This window comes from Eulemur rufifrons, chromosome 1 (genome assembly GCF_041146395.1).
Source record: "Eulemur rufifrons isolate Redbay chromosome 1, OSU_ERuf_1, whole genome shotgun sequence".
In the NCBI taxonomy this organism is placed as follows: Eukaryota; Metazoa; Chordata; class Mammalia; order Primates; family Lemuridae; genus Eulemur; species Eulemur rufifrons.
Genome location: NC_090983.1, coordinates 22,759,867 through 22,772,352, shown reverse-complemented (window position 1 = coordinate 22,772,352; position 12,486 = coordinate 22,759,867). Strand labels below are relative to the sequence as shown.

General features: G+C 31.9%; 1 protein-coding gene across 1 annotated transcript in view; it reads right to left on the bottom strand.

The window, feature by feature from the left end:
• ERBB4 (erb-b2 receptor tyrosine kinase 4) overlaps nucleotides 1-11,610 on the bottom strand; it is a 665,849-nt gene extending 654,239 nt beyond the window's left edge. Inside the window, exons 1-2 of the mRNA XM_069474179.1 lie at nucleotides 11,565-11,610; nucleotides 9,162-9,313 (exon numbers count right to left, since the gene is read on the bottom strand). Coding sequence (XP_069330280.1) covers nucleotides 9,162-9,313; nucleotides 11,565-11,610 — 198 coding nt within the window. The remainder of the gene's footprint in view (nucleotides 1-9,161; nucleotides 9,314-11,564) is intronic.
• Nucleotides 11,611-12,486: the final 876 nt, after the last annotated feature.

Sequence of the window (12,486 nt, the reverse complement as noted above, 5' to 3'; positions counted from 1 at the left end):
TACTTTGAACCTATCTCAACAAACAGTATTTATCAGGTGTTAGTCTATGCCAACATAAACGGTGACTACTATTCTGTTTCTTATGACACAGAATATAGTTCCAGTATAACAAGATTCACTGGAAGAAAACCACTTAACTCAGCTGATTTATCTGTTCAAATAGTAATAGTTTTACAGAATAAAAGTTGACTGAATATTTACTCTGTGTAATATCTATATAAATGACACAAATGGATAGTACCTCTCATAGTCCAACACATTCCTACACAATGTAACACATACTGTAGCACAGATATGCCCCTAGTACTATGGGGAAACAATGGAAGACATTTATTCTGCTTGTCTCCATGGTGAAGGTGGGGATGAGGATACAGATTGAATTTGAGGGAACATGTTAAGGTTGGGGGAATAAAGATAACTTATATTTACAGCAAGTTTTTAGAGGATGTGTGATTTTTTTCAAATAGAGAAGAGTAGAAAAATTTTCCATAGAGGAAGAAAATTGCATGCAAAAGCATAGAGACCTTAGTTTATAAAGAGTAACTGGATATAGGGGATCAAGTTAATGCAAAGATTCACAGGTGCTCAAAGCAGGTCACAGGAGATACTTAAGGTTGTAAAGGTTATATGGCTTTGCTCAAGTCCCACATTTCAGGCAGTAAACTGCATCTGTTAAATTTTTATGTATGAATGTATATAAGCTAAGTTTCCCATGTTTTCACTACAGATGGCATATCATTTATTGTTAATCAAATGATTTCATAGAACATGGTGAAAGGTAGTATAGACTCTAAAGACACTGTGAAGAAGAACTTCAATTAGAAAGGTGAGCATGAAATAATTCCTAAGCAATTTTTTCCTGACTAATAAGTTTAAAAGAATAAAAGAATTCACTCTCATTTTTATAAAATGCATTTATTCATATATTTCACAAGTATTTGCTGAGCAGTCACCATATGATAGACACTGTGTTGTATGCTGTAATTCTCTAGCGAACTAAAAATTGCCTTTACCTGGTACATATTATTTAGGAGAATGGACAGAAAGTATGAATACTTAAATAATTGATATAGTATAAGTGCTACAAAGAAGCACAGGGTGCTATGGATATATGTAATGGGAGGAATTCAGTAAGACATGGGAGTTAATAAAACATCCCTGAAGAACTGATTTATATTAGAGACCTAAAAATTGAACAGAACGTAACCAAGACTGGAATAAGTGTGTGTATCTATGTGTTTGTGGGGGAGAAGGTCTGAGATGAGAGAAAGGGCAGTAGAGTTAGAGAGAGCTGAATACAGAAAGGAAGCTGGCTACCACTGAAAGATAGCCAATAGTTGCAATGTCATCAGTGACAGTGGGAAGATAGGGGCTATAGGCATGGGTATAGGAACTTAAGAATTTTGGACTTTATCCTAAGAGGATGAAAAGTTTGAAGGAGGAAAGTAATATAATCCAGGTAAAAAATCCATATTTGCTTGTACTTTCCATTGTTTTTCTTTCATGAATTATTCCCAACGCTTAATTGTTTGATGCCTTACTGATTTTTTTGATTAATGCTTCCCAGTGCTTCCATGAAATGTCTTTCAGATTGTCAAAACAACCCTCAGAAAGTATGTAGAGTCTTCGCACATTTTTAACTATTGACTGCTTCTTAAAAACAACCAAGTGTTTGACTTGCAATTTCACCTCTCTGAAAATACAAAATCACTACCGCCCAAAAACTGAACTTCTAAAAAGGCTTTGTAAAATTTATTGTCAAGTCTTCAGAGCATGGCTCAATAGTTGCCGACTGGGATGTCAAGGAAAGGAAAAAGCCCAGTAGAGTTAGATAAAGCTAGCCACCTCTTGCTGAGGGGATACCAGATGCTAGGCACCATGATAGGCACTTTTATTTTTGGAAATAAATTGAGCACCAAATTGTTTAAGAGGATTTACTTCAATATTCAATTATATATTCTAATTTTCAGCTAGAGAGTTAACATAGGAATGATTTTGAAGAGGCTTATATTTACTAAAACAAATACCTTAATTTTTACCACTTCCATTATATATTTTAATATAATATTTTATAGTAAATGGGTTCAAATGAGAGATCAGGAGAAATAATTACAGTGTTTCTAAATGCAACAGTTTTCACATTTTATTTTTACACTTTTGATCTTTAAATTACACTCTATGTGATTGAAGAGAGACCTTTAAAAATTGATTTGGTCTCATGCAAAAATTGTCCAAGTTTAATTCTGTCTTTTTTTTTTTTTTTGAAAGAAAACAAAGTGTTTCATTTTAAGAGTCAGAGAAAAATAAAGCTAATGAAAATGTACATAGTTATAAATTTTGAAAAAAGATTTCATTTGATTTTTTCCCAGTGTTGGTTTTTAGAGTTAAAAGTCCATTGCTAAAAATCTTAATCTTAAAAAAAAAAATCACATAAATATTATTTGTTTTCTCTCTCTTTAAACAAAGGTCCTTGCTGCTCACAAATAAAAGAGGTGAAGAAATAATCTTTATACACTTAATTTCCCTGAGCAAAGAGTATCAAAGAATCATAGAGTGAAATGACTTTGTTTCTTGGATTCTTCTCTACTTAAAGTTAAGACTAGCCTATAAATTCAGTATATGCACATTTAAGTCAAATTTAAATACCACATCCCCCAGAGGTATTAAGAAACACTTTGCCTCAGCTCAGCATTCTAATAAATTCATTTTTAATTTAAACACATTTACGACAAGGACATTTTTTGTGAAAAGTGTATTGTAATTTAGGGGCTTAGAAAACTTCCTAAAGCAATTTTATTATGAATTATTTTTATTACTAATAAATAAGTTATTTTAATATTAAATAGTTTTATTTTTAATACTATTCTCTTAGAAACCTTATATAGGATTAATATTTTATAGAAATTTGATTCTCAATCCTAGAAAATGGTTGTTAATTTACATTTACAAATATGTAAATACAAATGGTCACAAATTTATATTTACAACATATGTATTAATATATTTATATACAGTAGAATTATAAATACTAATGTATTTCCTATTTCTATCTTTCCTTCCTATACTCCTTCAAATATTTATTTTTTATTAAATGTACATCTTCATTATAGGTACTATTTGATTTTGTTTTTAATATTTTTAAGATACAGAGAAAACTCATAAATATGTTTTTATTTAATATTTCATTTAAATGATTAAAAAGAAGTTTTTAAAATGTGTTTAAATAAATGCCAAATGAAGAATATAGACATTTTTATCTTTTGATTTATCTTGTAAGAGTGCTGAAAGAACATCAGAATTTTGAGTCAATGTGTATTTTCAGATTAAATAGTACTTAACCTATGAGCAAAAAAGAAAAAAAAAAAAAGTTTTCCTAAGCCAAGTGTAAATTACATAGCTTTTTCAAATGCAATACAAGTTCTATGATTAGATTTAGTACAAAATCAAGTTTCAATTTAAAAGCCAGCTGTAAATACATACATACAAAATTGCATATGTATTATGTTTAACAGTTTTAGAAACAGCTTTCAGAAACTATCAAAGCTTTGAAAATTCTATTTAACCCAGAATGTCTGCTTTTGCCCAACTGACATGTTACCATATTATTCTTTTTACTTTCTTTTCAGTATTCTCCATCTCACCCAGCTAAGAGAACATCATCTAAATACAGCAAATATGTTACATTTGCCACAAAGGCAGTTTTATATGAAATTCAAACAGAAAGAGAAATTAAGTAAAAAGTTGGCACACTTGAAGCTCTGACTCGGGGGGCGGGGGCGGGCAAGGGCAATATATGTAACCTAAACTTCTGTACTCCCATAATATGCTGAAATAAAAAAAAGTTGGGCATCCTATCTTATTCTCACACTTGTTTACCTGACCAATAATTTCTTGAAGGGGCAGTTTCTTTGAACCTAATGATGGTGAGTTCTAAGTAATTTGATGATGATCTTGGTAACATTCTCTTGGTCATCTGCCCCAATTAATGACGTGGAAGAAAAATTTAGACTGCTGTCATCAATGAATAAATAGCTAAAGAATACAAACACTTGGTCTAGAAATTTCATTTAATTGTCCACCATGTAACATAGTTACAAATATACCACTTTTCTACACAGTTTTTTTTAGTAAAAAAAAATTCAGGCTTGTACTATTTTACTATACAGTCTGATCAAAATATGTGTACAGCTGAAATATATCTGTTGTATTAGAAAATGTTGCACTTACATAATCTTTTTGGTAAATGTGAGAATATAACACATGTGGATCCACATTACTATGCCTAGATATTTCATTTGAATAGTGTTTTCCTTTCCAATTTTTAATGTTTTAAAATATAACTACTTTTCCCATCCTGATTCTAATCAATCTCTCCAACACAATCTCTTCCACATAAGTCATTCTATCTGGTATTTAATGAACTAAAAAGAAACATAGATAGTAAATAGTAGCTAGTATTTAAACAAACCATTCAATTATTTTCTAACCCCCCAAAACAAGTACTTCATAAACTATCTAAATATGAACACTTCAGTGTAAGGGTTTGCCAAACAATATCATGCAGTAGATACCTTAGCGCAGGTATAGGGTTAAATGTGTGTGAGGAAGATATGGGAAACAAAAACATACAAATAGAAAAACCACCTCCCATACTGTTGGGTTTAATTCTAGACATCTGCTTCAAACTGCGAGAAGACGATAAAAGGTAGACACCAAAGCTAGAAGTAGGCTGAAATGAAAATATTTCAGAATTTTACATTAAGCCTGGTGGGCTGCTCATCTGTTACTGAAAACAGCTAAGGGATGGGCCAGAGCATGGTTGCTTGTTGCAGCTTGAAACTCATTATTGCCAAGCATCGCTTCTGACTTTATAGTAATATTGTGCTGATGAAGTCAAGGTCGTAGGTTCCAGTAAGCCAGTCAGCATCTTGCAGTCTGACTTACAGCTTTCTCTGCCTTTGCACAAATGCTTGTTATTAGTCAGAGGAAGAATATGCATGAGAAAGAGAATGAATTAGCACAGGTCCTTTACCAGCACTGGAAAAGTCATGCAAATATCACATTCTAAGGAGAATGGTTGAAAAACAACGTCCTCATATTTGAAGAATCCCACACATATCCTAATAAAAGAGGTTGATAGCTCCATAGCATAATAAAAATATTAATTATTAACTAAAAGACCAAGGTTATATTTGAATTTAAAAATAGGACAGTTTCTTTGGTAGAGAAAAATGAACTACTTAGATGATTTCTATAAAGTTTTGTTTTTAAAAAATAGAAAATTTTTGATGGCTTCATTTCTTATATATTCAAAAATCCATATAGCTCCTCTAAATATATAATAAAATTATGTTTTTCAAGATGTGTTACATTCTCATAACGTGTTTGTTGCTCATTATCTGAGAGAAGATACTGTTTTTAGGTTTTTGCTTTAAAAACTATACTTTCTGACTTTTTCAAAGTCATTGCCTTTTGCTATCAATAAGAGAATATCAATGTTGCTATTTTAAAAGATATCTTAATGTATTACTGTATCTTAAGTCTTTTTAGAAATAAAATACATGTATAATCATTAAGATTTAGGGCTTCTTGAGTATAGCATGCAGAAGTCTAACGGATTACTGATATTGTTAATATTCCAGGTCCATGCATCAACTATTAAAAAAATTTATCTTTTCATGATCCTAATATACATTATTTCCAAAACAATTTGCATACAACTACATTCAAGCCACAGATTAAAAATTATTACCTATTATAAAAATGGACAAGGACAGGTGTCAACACTCTTTATATATGCTCTACATTACATATCACACTGTTTTACACACAGTTGACACCTAATAGTTATTTACTTAAAGTGAATATATAAAACAGAAAATAAATGTAAAGTGTAAGTCTGGTGGATTAGGCACCTTTTTAGATGCACTGAGTTATTAAATGCCAGCAGCAGCAAGGAAGACCAATGGGATGACAAAGGAGAGAAAGCTCCCAAGAATTCTAATGAGGGTAAAAGGTCTAATAGTTCATTCCCATTACTTACTACATTTTGCCTTGTGTTAGAGAGTTCACACAGTGTAAGACGGTAACGCAAAATCTGTGATTTTTATGCCTTGCTGCTTTCTATTATATGTCTTAACCTTGTAATGGTGATAAAATACATAGTAAATAAGTTTTAGGGCCTTTTTCTAGCCAACTATGTGATTCCTCAGGGGTTGAATGTTAAACATAGTTAACTGGATTTCTTTTCCCAAAATGAATTGCAAAAACTGGAGGTTAAAAGAACATTGAGTTGAAAGGTATTTATAGAGATAAGCATCAAGCTTGTAATAATAAAAGCATCTTGAAAAGAATGCATTTAAAAGTATTTCAACAAAATGTACCTAACAAAAATTAAGGAAAATATCTCCAAAACATAAGGGCCTTTTTTTTAGATTATTTATAAGAGCATCTTCAATCCAATTTCAAAGGCCCACTTTTGCTGTGTTCTTGAAATCTTGGGAGATGTACTAGATAGGGCATTTTAGTTATAGTAAAAGGAAACAAACCTATTCTAGTTCATGGGATGAAAAAAAGGGAAATTACTATAAAGTTACTGTAAATTTGCAGGAGCATGGGCCAAAATGGTTGAAACGCAATCGGTCTTCAGAAACAGACTGGAACCTGGAAATGAATGGTTCACTTATCAATACTTTGGGGTAAATGCTGTTTCTGCCCTTCATGTTTCAGTGTGTCAGTTCCATTCTATCTGCACAGCTTTCTCTGTCATTTAAACCACAAAAGATGACTGTGTTCTGTTACCCAAGTGGTCAAGAAACTAACTCAAACAGAAACTGAACGCTGTTGGTCACAATTCCAAATCCTTGTGGGAAGGGATTCTGATTGACACAGCTGTGTCTTATTCCCACACACTTGGCCTGTGTGTGGGTCACACTGAAATAACATGATTATAAAGAAAGACTTATGTGGTTATCTAGAAATCGTGTCATATATGAAATTGGGACCTATCATTTAAGAAAAATACTTATTCACTTGTCCATCCAACATTTGATGAATACCTACTATTTTTTAGGTACTGTTCTAGATACTGACGATGCAGATAGCAAATAAGGTAAATAGGTACTTGGGAAAACTGTTGTCATGAATCATAGAAATAAGAGTGGTTTCATACAAAACAAAACAAACAACAAAACAAAATACTACTACCTTGCTAGTTAGAGATGAAAATAAGGATGGAAAATCATTTAAAAACAAAAGTAATTTCTAAATTTATAAATTCTAAATACCTATCTATATTATAAGGCTCTCTACCTTTTCAATGTAATATTTTATTCCATTACAAACTTTTTTTTCATGCACAGTATAATGCAGGTTCCTTGAGGGCAGGAACCAAGTGTGATTCATTTGCATGTACACGCCTTGTGTCTAAAACAGTACACACTAAGTACACATTTATTAACTCTGACTTAGGGCCTTCCTCTAAATCCTAACTTATTTTACTAACATTGGAATGCCCTTATCTTCCAATTCACTCACCTTATAAGCTTTTATTCACTTTTTCATTATTCTATTCAAGCATCTCTTTGATGAAACTTTTCCTTAATCCTTCAAAATTAGCCATTCCTTTCTTTGCCCAGCATGTACTTTGACCATTAAAATAAGACCATACCTTCACTTGATTCTGGGTTCTTATTTGTGTCTTAGTGAGTATAATATTATATATATAATATGGATAATTTATAATATCCAAGAGCACACACACACACATGTGTAATATGCCTTATGTACACACATACACATATAGAGTACTTATGTGTTACAAATCTATAATTCTCTTCAAGATAGTTGAAGTCAAGAACAATAGATTATTTGCCATTATATCCTTGGGCTAAGACCATTTGTTGAATGAATGAATATATGTCATGATAATTATTTTTTCTAAAGGCACAAATGATATGTAAAACAAAAAAGATGTTATCAGTAAACAAAAAACCCTATTAGAGTTGTCTTTAAATACATATATTAAAATACAGATATGCACATGGGTTAGTACAAAGTTTACATGAAATTTTAGAGATACTAGTTAGGAACTGATCATTAATTTTTTTTTAAAGAAACAACATATTTCTTTTTCCAGGCAGAAACCCTGGCTGTCCTTATTATATTCTTTCCCAAATCTGTTCATTCTAATAACATATTATTTTTTAGTTCAAAATGGTTTCTAAAAAAGTAGATATCTAATAATATACACCATGTTACTCAAACATTTGTATGAGACTTTCATATATCTAAAGGTTAAAATTTTACTATAGTCCATTTTTGTACTATATAGTCCATTCTATTTTGTTACCATTATAAGAGCAAATATATTCTAGGATGACATTAGTAATTCTTGCATAAAGAACAGATTCTTAGTTGTGTAAAGACCACATCCCCATTTCACTTTGTCCAGTTTCCTTTGAATTTCTGATTTTCCTAAGTCTATTCCAGTTAAAGCAAAACCAAAGAAACATAAGCATTAGCACTAATAGCCTGTTTAACAGAGTAAAGATAAATGAAAGCCAAGAGAAAAGTTTCCAAAAGGACTGGTTGGCTCTGGGTAACTTCATATAAAAATAAATGTATTTATGTGCATATATATATCAGTCTAAGACTACATTGTAATTTCCTGTGTCTAAAATATTTGTGGATTTTCAAAAACAGATGCTTTTTGTGTGTGTGTGTATGACAGTCTTTGCCTCCTTATTGTAACATAAAATAGTCTTAAAAAGTCCAAAGTGACTTTTTAAGGGCAGGAAAGGAGATGACTGGTTAAAAGTTACCAATTCTTATCTGATTGGTCATCTGACTCTCCTAGTTCTCAGCCTTTCAGAAAAAGACAGACTTGCTAGACATCATGTACTACACGCTGATAGAATATTTCATCAATCTTAGGGCAACAGCAACTCCTCTAAACTTGGGGTATCAGTCATTATGGCTTTGTTACTGTTGTTCTTTTCCTAGGTATGCTGCTTCTGTATCTCTTATCTTCTGCCTGCAGTCACAGCCCCTGCCAGGCAGAAGAGCACAGATAGCAGGTGCAAGCAAGCATGTCTGCCTTTGTGCATGATGACACCACAGTCCAGTCACAAAGAAGACGAGAAAGAAACAGACAGCTTTACCCGCAGGAAGGAGAGGTCCCGGTTGTGCTCAATGCTGGTTATCTCCAAGTTGCCCATGACTACCTCACAGTTTTCATAGTATTTGCGCAAGGCTCGGTACTGCTGTTCCAGGTCAGAGAGAGAGCTCAGTTTATTCTCTGTTCCTGCACACACTGCAAAGACATAAGATACACATGAAGTTATATAACCTTTATATGACATGCACAATGATAATATCTTCTTCAAAACTCTTTATTCTATAAGGCTATCCCAATTGCTTGGATTAAAATATTTTGAATATCATTAAGAGCCATAGATAGACCCACACAGTAATAAATATCTTCACTTTTATATTCCTAAATTGCCATGCTAATCACAGGGAATAGGAAGGCATGGATTCCACTGAAACACACAACAGGGAGATAAACTTAATCCTATTTGTTGTGACCATATAAAGCATGGTAATACATTTAACTTCATTTAAACATGGTTTTCTTTAGGATTTATAATTTACTTTATTTTCTAATACAGTAATTCTACATATGTAAATAAATCAAAATCAAAAGATGGTAAAAGTAACAATTTTATTTTAAAAATGATATTTATTGTCTATTATAAAGCAAGCTGTTCCAGTTGAGCAAATTGTTTACATAATTAAAACGTGTACCTGTAATACCTCAAAAATGCTATCTTTTAAAAAGCAACTGTTAAACAACTTAGCTTGTAATACTTATAAATGTATACTACAAACAAGATATGTAAGAAAATATAACTTTTATTGATATAAACTGGGGTCATCACCATGTATATTCATGAGTTTTCTGATATATAATGGACTGGTAATAAATGACTTCGGTGCACCATCTTTGATGGGGGGTATTGAATCTGTTTGTATGTGAGAACATAAATGGAAACACATTTTTAAAAATATTTTTTTTGTGTGTGAATCTCTTTTATATCTTCCAGAACACAGGTTTTTTAGCTATTATTCTCAAGATTTGTAAACCTCCCTGTACACCATCTTTACTATTTAATGCACTGAATCTAATCTTAGATAGACTAAAAAACCATATTATGAATCTTGTAATAATAGTACATAAAGCTAAAGAAAATAGATTGTAAATGAACCTTTTTTGAGTAAGTTACATGATATACACTGAATTTAAGGCAAGATACAAAGTGTAAACTCCAAACACCTGGGAACAGAGCTTAGTAATAAAGTCATATATACAGTATGTGTCACGTACACAGAAGTGACAAAGTCACGATGCCTGATGCTATGGTCAAGGGAATGGATTTCTGTAAAGGGAAAGGTGAAAAAATCTAGATGAGTGTATCCTAAAAGCCTGTTTTTGCCTATGAATATGTCAACAATAACAATAATCACAATCCCAAACTCTTGAAGAATAGTGTAAATCTTTAACCATAGAGGAAGTTCATTATACAAACAAAACCAAAACACAAACCGTTAGAGTGTGGCTTTCTAAAGTTAACCAAATAGTATATTTTCTAGAAATACCCTGCTATGAGCTGAATTGTGTTCCCATAAAGGATATGTTGAAGTCCTAACCCCCAGTACCTATGAATGTGACCTTATTTGGAAACAGAGTCTTTGTAGATGTAATCAAGTTAAGATGAGGTCATTAAGGTGGGCCCTAATCCAACATGGTGGATGTCCCTATAAGAGAAGGAAAATACCATGTCACCATATTAACAAAAAGGCACCCAAGGAGAAAGCCCTGTGACCACAAAGGCAAAGAATGGAGTGATGTAACTACAAACCCCAAGGCATGCCAAGGATTGGTGGCCACCACCAGGAGCTTGGGAGAGGCAAGGAAGGATTTTATCTAGAATTTCAGCAGGAGTATGACTTTGCTGACACCTTGATTTTGAACTTCTAACCCCCACAACTGTTACAGAATAAACTCCTATTGTTTTAAGCCACCTAGTGTGTGGTACTTTTTTTATAGCAGCACTAACATAATCTTTAGATTATTTTTCTCTAAAATTTCACATTTAAATAAATGTTAAAAATCACTTCCTTTTGGGATCCTATCAGCTTATCACCTGCAAGCTACTCTCTCCTTCTTCCTCCTGAGTGCCAAGACTCTTATATATCATGCTAGAATTCATTTGTTGCTTTATAGAAGGTAGTTTTTGTAGGGTGATAAGGATGGGCATTATGAAAAAAACTTTTAGAATCCTCAATATTCATTTTCTTCTTCCTTCATAGTAACAGACTGCACAATTTTTAGCTGAGCATGTGGCCACCCAGAGTACAAACTATATCTTTCTCCTCCCCTTGAAGGTAAATTTGGCCAACGGACTCAGTTTTTACATGTTTTATACACCTTCCCAGAACTTTATTTAAAACATGGTTGAAGCCTGATTTTGCCTCCTTTCTCCTTCATAATTTTTTCTAGCCTGCTGCCAGTAATGCAGGTGTGATGGCTAAAACTTCAATCACCATCTTGGACCATAAGAATGATTGACACATCCGAGAGATGACTGGAAAATTAGCTAAAAGGAAGCAGGATTTTCAAACAATTAATATTGTATATTGTTTTATTATCACTAACTCAAGATAATAATAAATATTGTCCCTAAATGCCAAAATATTAGAATAGGAAGGATTGAATTCTAGTTGAGTAATATGCTTTTGATATTAAGTAATTTAAGCTATTATGCCTGGTGGTTTGGCTGAATTTGTTGAATTTATAATGAATCTACAAAATCATTCCTGATCATATCAACTTTTTGCTGGTTCTGTGGAAGATATCCTTATTATTAAAACTAACAAACAAGAAAAAATGAATTTCTGTTGATGACTACAATAATATTCAACATAAGTAGGAGAACAAAAAAACAATTGCTTTATGTACATATTCCTTATCAGTCAAGATAAAAGTCCATTTTTTTCATTATATATAGGTTCTTTTGGAAAAAAACCTTAATCCATAATCTTTATTTATTGTTTCCTGCAAACATATAACAAAATCTTTATCAACTTATAAAATGTTTATTGAGAACAGATACTATTATATAGGCTTATGAAATATAGATTTTAATTATTTTAAATTCTGAAGAGGACAAACATTTTAATAGGATTAATTATGGGAGTAATTAAGCATCCATTAATAAGCTTATTGCCCTATTTCTAAAATATACGCAATGCCACATTTCAACTTGTATACAACTTATATTGTACAGGTACTTTCAACTGGAAGCAAAACTTGTACTTTATTATTAATATATAACAATTTAAAATGCAATAATCTAAATGAAAAGATTTCTAAAATATTTAATATATTCTTACCTTTTCTATAGAAGCTTAAATTCTGAAAGA